Source organism: Montipora capricornis, chromosome 12, assembly GCF_036669925.1.
Source record: "Montipora capricornis isolate CH-2021 chromosome 12, ASM3666992v2, whole genome shotgun sequence".
NCBI classification, from domain to species: Eukaryota; Metazoa; Cnidaria; class Anthozoa; order Scleractinia; family Acroporidae; genus Montipora; species Montipora capricornis.
This window is the reverse complement of record NC_090894.1, coordinates 117,501-130,000: the sequence shown is the minus strand read 5'-3', so window position 1 is coordinate 130,000 and position 12,500 is coordinate 117,501. Positions and strand designations below refer to the sequence as shown.

At 40.5% G+C, this 12,500-nt stretch overlaps 1 protein-coding gene across 2 annotated transcripts in view; it reads right to left on the bottom strand.

Annotated features, from left to right (window-relative positions):
• Nucleotides 1–48: 48 nt before the first annotated feature.
• The window catches only part of LOC138025182 (mucin-like protein), a 36,417-nt gene continuing 23,965 nt past the window's right edge, over nt 49–12,500 (bottom strand). The window contains exons 20-25 of one of the 2 annotated variants that reach the window (XM_068872376.1): nt 11,324–11,449; nt 10,910–11,028; nt 4,022–4,113; nt 2,499–2,993; nt 2,268–2,369; nt 49–541 (exon numbers count right to left, since the gene is read on the bottom strand). In XM_068872376.1, the coding sequence (XP_068728477.1) occupies nt 508–541; nt 2,268–2,369; nt 2,499–2,993; nt 4,022–4,113; nt 10,910–11,028; nt 11,324–11,449 (968 nt within the window). In that variant the 3' untranslated portion in view covers nt 49–507. The remainder of the gene's footprint in view (nt 542–2,267; nt 2,370–2,498; nt 2,994–4,021; nt 4,114–10,909; nt 11,029–11,323; nt 11,450–12,500) is intronic. The other variant, XM_068872375.1, reaches the window with a different exon arrangement.

The following is a 12,500-nucleotide window of genomic DNA, read 5'->3' as shown; positions in this document are numbered from 1 at the left end:
CTTGATATTAACACTGTTTTAAAAGCAAATTTCGAACAAATTTATTTGTAAACAATTTTCTTCGGTTTAAACTTATTCTGTAGTAAGAGTGAAGGTTCCCTTTAATGTCCGGGCAGTCGTCTTCCCCAGGTTTTTAAACTAATTGTATCTAACGGTTAAAAAATACTTAGCAAGACAAATGTGATAGTGAAACACAGATGACACTCCCGGTTGCCGTCCCTGGCGTTCCCTAATGACATCATATTCCAGTTCGTGTTGAGATGCGCTCTTTTCTTCCCACTGGGTAACCGCAGCAATTACTGTTCGCTCTGCAACAATGGTAAGGTGTTTAAAATGGGATAATCCGAAGTGGAATAGGGTACTGATCTATCTGGCGCAACGACTATACTATTCCGGTTACAAGTGCGTTTCTCTAGCAAGTGAATTTATAAAAATCAAAAGAGATATGTTGGCCAGTGATGTTGTAAAATTCCCGCATTAGGTGTCCACCGATGCGACGGAGCTTGGTCACTGTCGTTCAAGATGTACTTTGGGGGGAAGCCTGCAAAATTACAGGAAAATTATCAATCTGGCCATTTGCAATAGACCATATTCGTATTCTCAGTATAGGACTGGGACTAGCTTGCAATAGAGGTTAATGCGGGAGAATATATTAAAAAGTACTTGCACTTGAAAAAATTCTCCCGCATTAGCCTTCATTGCAAAGCTAGTTCCAGCCCAATACTGACAATACGAATATGGTCTATTACAGCGACTTTCGTATGACCTTGAAAAACTGCTCGTTGTTTGTTTCACGAACCAACGTTTGGCAAGATTAAAACAAGGTTTCTCCTTATTCCCGCCAAGGAAACTCCTAATATGGGCAGTAAACAGTTCGATTGCCCAATCACATTACTGCATTTCAAAGGACGTCAAAGCGCCGTGACGCTGATCGCTTTCCATAAAGTTCCATAGAGAGTTGACGTTGTTTACATCCGCGTTCGCTAAGCCAATGAAAATTCGCGCTTGTTTGTTTTTGTTCGATAAGCCAATTAAATGTTTTTGCAATTTTGTTTACGTTCTGTTTTTACGTTTATTTTTCAAGGTAACATGAAATTCGCTCTATTCTGCATTTATGTACCCGTCATGTGCAGACTACAAATACATCCCTCCTGAGGGATATGGGTGCATGGGTAACCATGAAATCTGATGATCTTACAACAGTGTTTGACCATTACAAAGGGAAGGGGATGGGGTGGGGGGAATTTCACTTTTGTGTTTCGTGCCTTGAAGTGAAACAATGGAATCGATTGGAGTGGAATGGAATGAATATGTGGTGGTGGGAAACTGCTTGAAAACTCCTTGAAGTTTTGCTCGGGTGAAAAATGTTGAAAATGGTTGAGATTGCATCATGCTAAGTTAAAGAGATTTTTCAAACATTGAGCCCAAATTTGACTATTGGGGTGAGATTACATGCAAAATTTAAAATGGGTGTGCGTGCACTTAACTCGCAGGACGTGGGAAAGAATATCAATGTAGACTTTTTCAGGAAAGAAAACACTGAAACACGATGTATGGCATAGAAATGTTCTTAGAAACATCCTTTCCGGTTCTTGAAAACACCTTGACCAATATTGCTGGAATTTTGTAAACAATTGCCTTGTCTTTCATATACCGGATCTGGAATAATTACCTTCCATAAAACAAAAGAAGAAAACGAACACAACAAGATCTAATCAACAAGGCCTAATCAGAATATCAATGGTTCTTTTGTATTCCACCATTTTGGTCCGGTATATGAAAGTACACCCTGGATAAAATCCAGCACGAACCCTGAGTTACAACGGAATCAGTTGCCCGCGGCTGCAGAAAAAAAACGTATCTTACATTTCAAGGCATTAAATGTAATTTCCCATGTTGCAAAATGTGTCAATTGTTTGAACTTTTCCTTAAAAGATACATATTTAAGAGCGCGAGTGTGATGAAATTTTATCCTCTGAAATGGACCTAACATAGGGCATTCGAACGGCTATTTATCTACAAAAAGGGGAATTTCAAGGGAAATATGTCATGTACAAACCATGACACTCGTCACTATTGTTCTCGCCGCTTCCGCCGCGAAAAGAGCATCTTCTGTTTTATTCAGGAAGCTCATCTAGGCTAGGGGTTAGGGGAAGTGGACTAGTACATTGATATAAGAATTGATCAGTGAAGGCATATACTGTTGAGGTTCCGGCCCTGAATAAATTAATAGAGCTAATATGGTATGTATGATAGCATTTACTTACGCGTAAGCCTCATTGTAGTATCCAATATTGTCAGAACGCTTTACACGGCCCATTTCCAGGCCCAATGCATCGTTCTTTTCCTCACCACGAGGCGACCCTTCACTGTTGACAAAAACAAAATTTGTTTTATTTTTATTTTCAGAGAAAGTCCAATAGGTTCCATTTTAGGAAACTTAAAGACACCTCGACGTGTTCTACATAACGAGCGAGGGCCCTTGTCAGACTGCTTACCGTGTTTTTCCTCTGCATAGCCACCAAACAATCAAGCTGACGACAATGACAAACACAAGAGCACCAACAACACCAACAATTATAGCATATAGCATGGTATTAGGGTCCTCCTCTTCTTCTGGTACAGTTGTTGTTTCTGTTGAAGTGTTTGTTGTTTGAGATGTTGTTGCTGATATTGTTGCCGATGTTGGTGCTGTTGTTGTTGCTGATGTTGGTTCTGGTGTTTGTGCTGTTGTGGTTGTCTTGTCAAAGAGTGGTACATTTGAGATGTTTGCATTGAGAGCAGAGGAGATTTCCGCCACAGACGACTTCACAATTATCTCCAAAACATTCTTGTTTATCACGGAGCTTGATGATCCGGGAGGAGTCTGTAAGTAAAATGCTATGACGGCCAAAAGAGGAACTTGAGAAACCTGTTTTGGGTAACCAGGCAAGAGATGTACTTGATCCTCGGTGAATATGAGGTTGTTTAATGATCGGCGCTTGCGTTTAGAGCTTTACAAAGACAAAGAAATAGAACTTGAGTGCATGATTACTGAATGCCTTTTATTGCTGATCAGTCGAGGATATATAAGTACAGGTAATCACACGGTTTCTCGTGCAATGCGGTATTAATAATCACGCGGGTACGGTAAATTCTTCAGACTAACGAAAAAAAAGTGCAACTGCTTATTTATGCCTAATAATATACAGGAAAAAATTGAGCGCGTTGATTGGTCGAAAGCATGTCAATTAATCCCAAAGAGAGTGCAGAAAAGTAAAATAGTGCAATAAAGGTGAAATTGTTGCATTGATAGCTAATTCAATAATATACACGAAAAACTATTCAATTCTGATTGGCCAAAAAGACAATGCAGTTTTGTTGTAATACAGTGTAAAACCGTGTAACATCAGTTTAAAGTTGTCACAAATGTATTTTGAACGGTTTAGAAACAATAGAAATCAAATCTTTTGTTTTGAAATCAAACTCGAGCCCTGGATGGAGCAATTTTCCCTGATTTCGTGATAAGCATGCCCTACTAATGGAAATGGGCCCACACAAGGAAAGAGAAAAACTCTGACCAGAGTGGGAATTGAACCCACATCTTGACATTGACATTCACATCTTCGGTTCCCACGGCCTTCTCTCGTCTGACCTTGTAGCTCAGTCGGTAGAGCAGCGTTGATCTAACCCGAAGGTCGTGTGTTCAATTCCCACCCTGGTCAGAGTTTGTTCTCCGTCCTTGTGTGGGCCCATTTCCATTAGTAGGGCTAACGCTCACATGGTTCATATGGGGTACAAAACTAGCACTTCACATTACACTCTAATCAGTTAAGTCTGTTGAAATATAAGTGCTACACGGCCAACGTTTGTAAATTCGTAACCCTTCCTTGTACTTAGCCAGTCAGCCAGTCAGTCAGACAGATAGATAGACAGTCAGTCAGTCAGTCAGTCAATCAGCCACCCAGCCAAAAATAGACGACCAAAAGTACGGTCTGATTTTTTCCAGTGAATGCAATCATGTTTCCTCAGAGTTCGTTACCTGCTTGATATGCAATTGTTATCATTTGCGCAGTGTATGGTGGCTGCCTCTGCAACGGATTGTTTGAATGCGTCCTCCTTTGGTTTGTTCCACTATAACAAGCGAAAAAACACATTAAGGACGTTCGTGCGAAAATTTTCTAACATTGTTTTTTTTCTGCAAATTTTACCATTGAAGGATAATGATGAGTTAGTGATGTCAGAAAGGTAAAAAAAAAATGGGGGGTCACCGACTTCGTTTTGGAGAGAACTTACCCGGAAAAACACCCTAAATATGAAAAAATCCGGGCTTCTTTAGCGAATAAGGCCACAGTGTCTGTAAGCCCAAAAATACCAAACTTTGTTGAAGTGTACCCATCAAGTGAATTTAGTTAACTTTTGAGGTTCCTTAAGGGCCGATTTACACGGTACGATTTTGTCGTATGCGACAAGCTTACGACAGGCCTACGACTCGAATTGTTTCGTGTAAATCAAACCTACAACTCGCTTACGATTGTCGTGTACGGCAGAAAAAATGTCGTAGCATTTTGAAACATGTTTTAAAACGCTGCGACAGTCGCAGGCGAAATCGAAAGAAAATGACGTATTTTGTGACAAATTTCTACTGAGTAGGGGAGGAAAGTGAAGTGTTCTTGTGATAAAATGGCGGGAGAAATTGTCCCCGTTGGCAAGTCACCAGTAAGTGCAAAAGCTAGGACAACGTTTTCTGAAGAAGAGACGGAAAAAATAATATCGCTTTGGAGTGAAGAAGAAGTTCTTTTCAACAGCCGTCACAAGGACTATTTTAAAAGGGATGCTAGGCAAAATGCGATGAATCGGATTCTGTTACGTCTGGATAAACAAGGTAAGCTACGCTTATTAGTCCTTTAGTTTTGTTACGGGTAATTCCCATTTTCTCTGCTAGTACGAGATAACATGAAATGAGTACTGTATTGATTGATCATTGACCACTCAGATCCTGTCAAACTTTGGAAATTTATGAATAGTACTGCTTCGGCCGCAAGTAAACAATGAATTTGGTGCACGGTCGTGTGTGGTAGCACTGTGGTAGTCTTCGCTGAAACCATACATGAATGTTCTTTATGAATAAGGGTTATACGCATTTCCCATGTCCTGTCTTGCACTGTTTGCAATATTACTGCCAAATAGAAATGACGTCAAATGAACTCAGTACACAACCAGGCCGTGTTTTTAAAAGAAGCAAATAACTGTTGAACATCGAATGGTACTAACTTGGGGTTTTGCTCTTGCTGCATTTGCTTCAGTGTCCTGTTTTCTGACTCTCAAGGATCTGTCCCTACCTTTTATTAATGTGGCCTTCATTTTTATGGTCTTACAAGTGAGGAGCTTCAAAAGAAAATGTCTGCTCTGCGCACATATTATGGGAAAGAAATTGGGAAAGAAAGAAGCAGCAGAACAAGTGGAAAAGGGACCAAGGATGTGTATCTTTCAAAATGGCCCTTTTTTGCTTCCCTCCACTTCTTGAGAGATAACATTACCCCCCACAGGAAAACCACAAGCAATCTGGGCACGACATGTCAGAGGAGAAAGAAAATGAAGCAGTGGACCAGGATCAGCCATCTCAGCAGGCAACTCAACAAGTTCCTGATGATGATTGTGTTCAAGGGAGTGTCTAACCTCCCTCAGTAGAAAACAAAAAAAAAAGAGATCATTAGCATTCGAGGATGAGCTTTTGTCCACCTGTTTACAGGTAATGAAGTGCCCAAAAGAGGATGTCAATGATCCTGACATTGTGTGACATGTTTCAAAACAACTGAAAAAAATACCGGAGGGGTATGAAAAAAATTGAAAAATTCAAAATTGAAATTCAGCAATGTCTGTTAAAAGTTATGTTACCTGTCGCACAGCCTCTTTCCAACATTGTCACCATTTCTTTTGATGACTTAAATGACAAGTAATTTGTTTTTGTCGTTGTCATTCAATCTAAAAAGTACTATTTTGTTGAGACAAAATTCACAATTTCCATTGTTACAAGTGAAAACTTTGGCATTCATGCCACTTTTATGAACACCATTTTTGAAAAAACAGTACTTGTATAAACTTAAGATTATTGTTGTATAACTTTATACATGAGAAAAATATATTCATAAAAGTAAAAAGAAAATGTCCAATTCAATCAGAGAAAATGTAAGTAGTACACTGAATTATTTATTGTACTTGAATGTAAATATTGTTTGTGCATAAAAATATCATAAGTTGTAACACCCAACTAAATTAAACTCTGTTTATGGAGTCAATGACATTCCTTGTTATTATGGCATATTTTAAGTGACACTGTTTAATGAAATACTTAATCTTCCTCGTGTAACTGACTGTTCCATTTAAGATACGGATAAATGCCTCTATGTTTCAAAGCAAGAACAACAATATCATCATTGTTTACATCTGTCATGATGGAATGAAATTTGTTGCAATTTCCATGCTGTTTTAAAATTTAAATTAAGACATTCCACTGCCATGGAACTTGGCCTGGACCATTGAGGTAGTCACATAATTGTTCCCTCATCTCCTCTGCCTTCCTTGGTTGCCTTCCCTTTCGAGAATTTGGGACACTTGCAAAAGGGGTTGTAGCAATCTCACGCCTCCAGGAACCTTCTGTTACCACACCATTAGAGTGCTCCATGTCAAGGGCCCCAGTGGGGATATACCTTTCTGGAACTCTTGATCTTAGGAAGTTGTGTAGAGTTATTACACAGGGGACAATTTTGATAGCACTCTCTGGCTTTGCACACATAACAGTAGAAAATACCCTGAACCTGCTTGACAAAATGTCAAAAGCATTTTCACCGATGCATCGAGCTCTGGAAAGCCTGTAGTTGAAGATCCTTTTCTCTTCTGAGAGATTTCTTTGTGAATAAGGCTTCATTATGTTATTCTCTAGTGGAAAGGCATCATCTCCAGCTAGATAAAAAGATACTGGCTTGTTAGTGTAACTGCCATCAAAAGATTTGTCTGTTGACTCAGGAAGCAATCTGGGCTGGGGTAAGCCAAGAGAACCATTGACTAGGGCTTTCCAAAACAGACTGTTTCTAAGCACACCACCATCACTTATTCTGCCTTGGCATCCTACATCAGCAAATATAAATTTGTAATCTGCATCTACAACTGCCAGCAACACAACACTAAAGAAGCCCTTGTAATTATAAAATTCAGATCCAGAGTTGCGTGGATGGAGGATACGTACATGTTTTCCATCTGCAGCACCAATGCAATGAGGCAACTGCCAACAATCATGAAATAGCTGTGCTATTTTCAACCACTCCTCTGGGGCACTTGGGCATTTGAAGTAATCATCCTTGAGTACCTGAAAGACCGCTTGACACACTTCTGGAACAATAAATGATAAGGGTGCACTGATTCTAAACTGATATTGGAGGCTGAAAAATGATTCTCCTGTAGCCAAAAACCTCAAGGTCACTGCCAGACGTTCTTCAGGTGGTATTGGCTGTCTCATGTTGGTCTGTTTCTTTTGAATTAATGGTGTTACTTTGTCAAGAAGGTCCCACAAATTTTAAGGTACATTAGCAAAAGATTAATCATTTTTGCCATCACTAAGTTAATTACCTTTGTAACGTTTCACTATCGGATGGCTATTGGAAGCACACTTAAGGCTTGGATAAACACAACTTTAATAAAACTACACGAGACTTCCACGAGTCTATACAACAAGGCTGACCTCTCTATTTTGATACCCATAACTCCTTGCGATACATAGGTACGCAAAGCATACTTGTAAGACACTAAATACTTACCCTTCCAGTCTTACAGTATTGTAAATAAAACGGAGTGAGAAATGAAACATAACCAAGTTTACAAAAACATTTTTCTATTACTCAAAGTCTATAATCACGAGTTCCGTTAAACTTTTAAACAGTTCCTAATCTTCCCTAGAACATAGTCCTTGAATCAGGGGGCCTAATGATGCGCCTAGGTCTCTCTACCGCTCCTGGTTTATCTTCAGACTTTGTGTTCGCTGGTACCGATTCAATGGCTGGTTCAGGTTCGCTCACTGACAGATAGTGTTTCACCAACGAACTATCTCTCTTGTATACAGCTCCCTCACTGGATTCCACGGTTACTTGATGTCCCTCCTTCGTTAGGACTGTATACGGCTTGGTCTCGAACTTCGGAGCTAGTTTTCCTGTCTCCCTAGTGTTCTTTAGGAGAACCTGATCTCCAGGGACAATGGGACTTGGTACTGCTCCACGGTTTCCATCTGCATATGCCTTTTGCTTCAGCTTCTGTTCCCAATCTTTATTCCTCATACTTTCATCGCGCAAAGATTTCTCTGGTCTTAACTCCGGTAGTTTTGTTCTAATCTCCTTTCCAAACATCAGAGATGCGGGTGTGGCACCAGTGGAGACTTAAGGTGTTGACCTGTATGCCAACAGAAATTTCGGTAATTCATCAATCCACCTTTTTCCTTCCGCGGCTGCAATCTTCATGGACTTCAACAGTGTCCTGTTCTGTCTTTCCACCTCTCCATTTGCTTGTGGCCAGAGAGGTGGTGACTTTCGATGTTCAATTCCGCATTCCTTTAGAAATCCTTCAAATTCTCCACTCACGAACTGTGCACCGTTATCAGTCTTTAAGGTGTAGGGAAATCCAAATCGGGCAAAAATGTCCATCAGGGCAGCAATGATCCTGGGTGTAGTAGTTGACTTCGTGACTACCACCTCAAAAAACGACTATAGTAATCAACGACCACTAACAAATTCTACCCACCGGGCATAGGTCCCATCAGGTCAGCTGCCACATCCTGCCATGATCCCGTGGGTGGCTCCGTCCTCTGCATTGGTTCGGGTGGTGCATACTGTCCTGTGACTTGACAGCCATGACAACCTCGGCACATTCCCTCCACATCCCCATCCATTTTAGGCCACCACACTTTTGTCGTAAGTTTACTCTTCGTTTTCACTACACCCTGGTGTCCTTCATGACCCAACTCCAACACCACCTTTCGCAAACTTTGGGGTATCACAATTCTGTCTCCACGTAATACCAACTTGCTAATGATACAGAGTTCATTCTTGACACACGCATATCCTGGCATAGAACACTGAGACCAGTCTCCAGTCTGGACGTAGTGGCGCACACTAGCCAGTTCCGGGTCCTCTGCAGACTCTCTCTCGATTTCCCATGGGCTTAAGCCAATTGGCGTGCTTTCCTGAGCTACAAATCGAACAAAATCCTCTTTCTCACAGCTCGGGTGTTTGGGATCACTCTGATTCAATCTGGACAGCGAATCTGCTAGGTTAGTTTTGCCGGGTTGGTACACTACTCGGTAGTTGTGGCACTGCAAACGGAGAACCCATCGCTCGATTCTTGCCAATGGTACTTCTAAAAATGCACTCGAGAGGTTTGTGGTCCGTTTCTAACTCGAAATCACGCCCATACACATACAAGTTGAACCGTTCACATGCCCATACTAGGGCGAGGGCTTCTTTTTCTGTCTGAGCGTACCGTCTTTCGACCTCAGTAAGGTTACGCGAGGCATACGACACAGCTCTCCATTCCCCTCCTTGAAACTGGAGTAACACTCCTCCCAAGACCGTCTGGTCCTGCGTCTGCCACTATCCTTGTCTTGCAATCCCCTCTGAAATAAGCCAGTGCTTTCGCTGATGTCATGAGACTTTTGAGCTCTTCGAATGCCTTTTGTTGTTCGACAACCCAAGTGAAGGCTTGATCTTTTCGCAGCAGCTTTCGTTGAGGTTCAGCAACTTGTGAAAAGTTCGAGATGAACTTTGATAAATACTGGACTAGCTGTACAAATGAGCGCACTTCTGAGGCATTCTTTGGGGATTGCCGCAATCTTCTCTTCACTTGGCGAAACTCCTTCACGACTCAGGTTATGTCCGAAAAAGGTTAACTTGTGTAATCTGAATTGACACTTGGCTCCATTTAAGGTTAAACCCCTTTCTCTCAGGCGCTGTAAAACTGCATGTAGATTCTTATCGTGCTCTCCGGCATGGGTAATAATGTTGTAATGTGAGAGGAAATAGGGAAAGCCGGCCTCGGGGCATTGGCCGTTTGTTCTGCTGGTCCAAATATAGCATCCGACTAGATCATGGAGGGTCTTGGGTTCGAATCCCATATGGGGATCGGATTTTTCCGAGCTCCCAGTGGGTTCTATCAACATTTCATTTCATATGTGTTAATTTTTTTCAGGAAACTATTAGTGGCTAGCCTTCTGTGGAATAGGCACTGGCACTGTGGAATTTGGTATACGGCCTTCCAGTTCACACATTCATTTTGTTCGCACATGCAGTCTATGGACCATTTCTTTTGACTCCTTAGGGGTAGCTTTTTCTTTTTATTTATTACCTTTTGGTAGACACCGTTAGTATGTTTATTTATTAAAGAAAATTGGACGAAAGTTATCGTAGTTACAGTCTTCTCTTAGGATGTCTGGTTTGAACTTATTCCAAAATTGCTTTACCGCTGAAATGATACCCATAAAAGATAAAAACGTTGGCTTATTTTTGAAACGTTCTTTGAATTCCGAGAAAGACAACAAAGTTCCGTCGTTGGTCATTAAATCGCTGATAGTTTGGATTCCATTCGTAGCCCACAACTTAAAATATACTGGTTTATTTTCAATACGTATAAGAGAGTTAAACCAGATAGGTTGTGACCGGAGCTGGGGAGTGGAAACCATCGTATCCTCAAAGGTTATTTCTGACCAAATTTGCAATAACTCCGATAACGACGAATGACGAAATAATATCAAAATTTCTCGTTTAGTGCTTTAGTGCTCACGTCGCAGATTCGAGGTTGAAAGGGAAAGATATGCGCACAAGTACAAAACTTGTGCGCAGAGCCATTGTTTATTTAGCGTTTTTGTCGATGTCGCTATGGTAGATCTAACCTCAGATGTGTTGAGTCCCTGAATGTCAACGTTTACAGACTGTGTTCTTTCCTCTTCTGATGGTTGCTTTGGCTCCGGAGCAGGTGGCGGTGGAGGTGGTGCCTCGCCTTTATCGAGTCCTTTAGAGACAAAGGAACACTCACTGTATCAGCGCTGCAAAAACCAATTGATACTATGCAGTAATTTCCAGTAATTACTTAATAAGCTCGCTATAATTTCAAATGACTGAAGTCATCTGCTGAGGCAATTGTAATATTAAATGTTTCAAGAAGTTGACGATCCAAATGCTTCGCATAGCAACCCGTAACAACAAGAACATGACTTCAATATTTAAGTGACAGAAATCAAGTAACTTTAATCTTGATTTTACGACACAAATAGTTTAAGTTGCTGTTGGTGCTGAATTATCGTTACCTTGACACTTGTTTTCTATCCAATATAATCCTTCTTCGCAAACACATTTATATGATCCATAGGTGTTCTCGCACTTCTGTGATTCATCTTGACATTGGAAAGTGAACTCCAAGCACTCATTAATATCTTGGAAAATAAAAAAAATACAAAGAAAGATTGGAGAAAGTGCTTCGAAATAACAACATAAAAACCGAAAGAGACAAGAAACACCAAGTACATACATTTATCTCATTCAGCAAAAATACCGTAAACATTGTGAAAAGACGTGCATATTCTTCCTCATCGAGAATGTTAAGGCGGCGCATATTGTTCTATCTGCACATTGTTGCACATTGTTCTATGTGTACATTTCAGAAAAAAAAAAAAACCTTTATTCTTGTCTGTGCAGCTCCGCTTAGAGAGACATTATCTTCCTGTAAATGAGCGGCCGCCTTGCTTTTTATAACCCTACCATCAATTGCAAACCAGTTATGATGTACAGTAGCTTGCTATGGGGGTCGACCTCCACTTATAATATAAGACGGGTGTTTAGGTTAGAAAAAAGAGCCGCAAGAGTAATTGTCGGAGTTAGAACAAAAGAAGAGACGTAAATTAACCTTTTTAAGAAATTGGAATGGTTACCATTTTATGACGAAATTAATGTAATCAAGTTATGCCTTGTGTTCAAATGCCTTAATGGCCAATGCCTTGAGTTTCTGTTCAATACACTGACACAGTTTAGTGATACTTCTACCAGGCAGTCGAGGAATGGAAGCATAAGCCTTAGATGCCCGAAATCCTCGCGCAAAACAGAGGGAGGAAGAACTTTTGCAGTCGAGGCAGTGAAAGAGTGGAATAAGCTCCCTATTAATATTTGATCTAGTCAAAATGTACAGCTTTTAAAGAACAATTATACATCATACACAGGACTATTTTAGTATTTAGTCATAAGTCATTTGATTTATTAGATTTTATGTATAGTATAATGATAATGAGGGCCACTAGTTTATCAGTTCTAACTCTAAAGTGTTTCACCCTCGTTAAAGGAGGGAGAAGAAAGTTTAAATGCGTGGAAAAAAATTGCGTCACAGACCATGAACCCTAGCACACGATTTGCCAAGTGAAGAACATTCGAAAGAAAATGTACAAAACCAGCCTTAAACAGTACTCAAACCCTGAAACGTGCAGTTGCAATGCA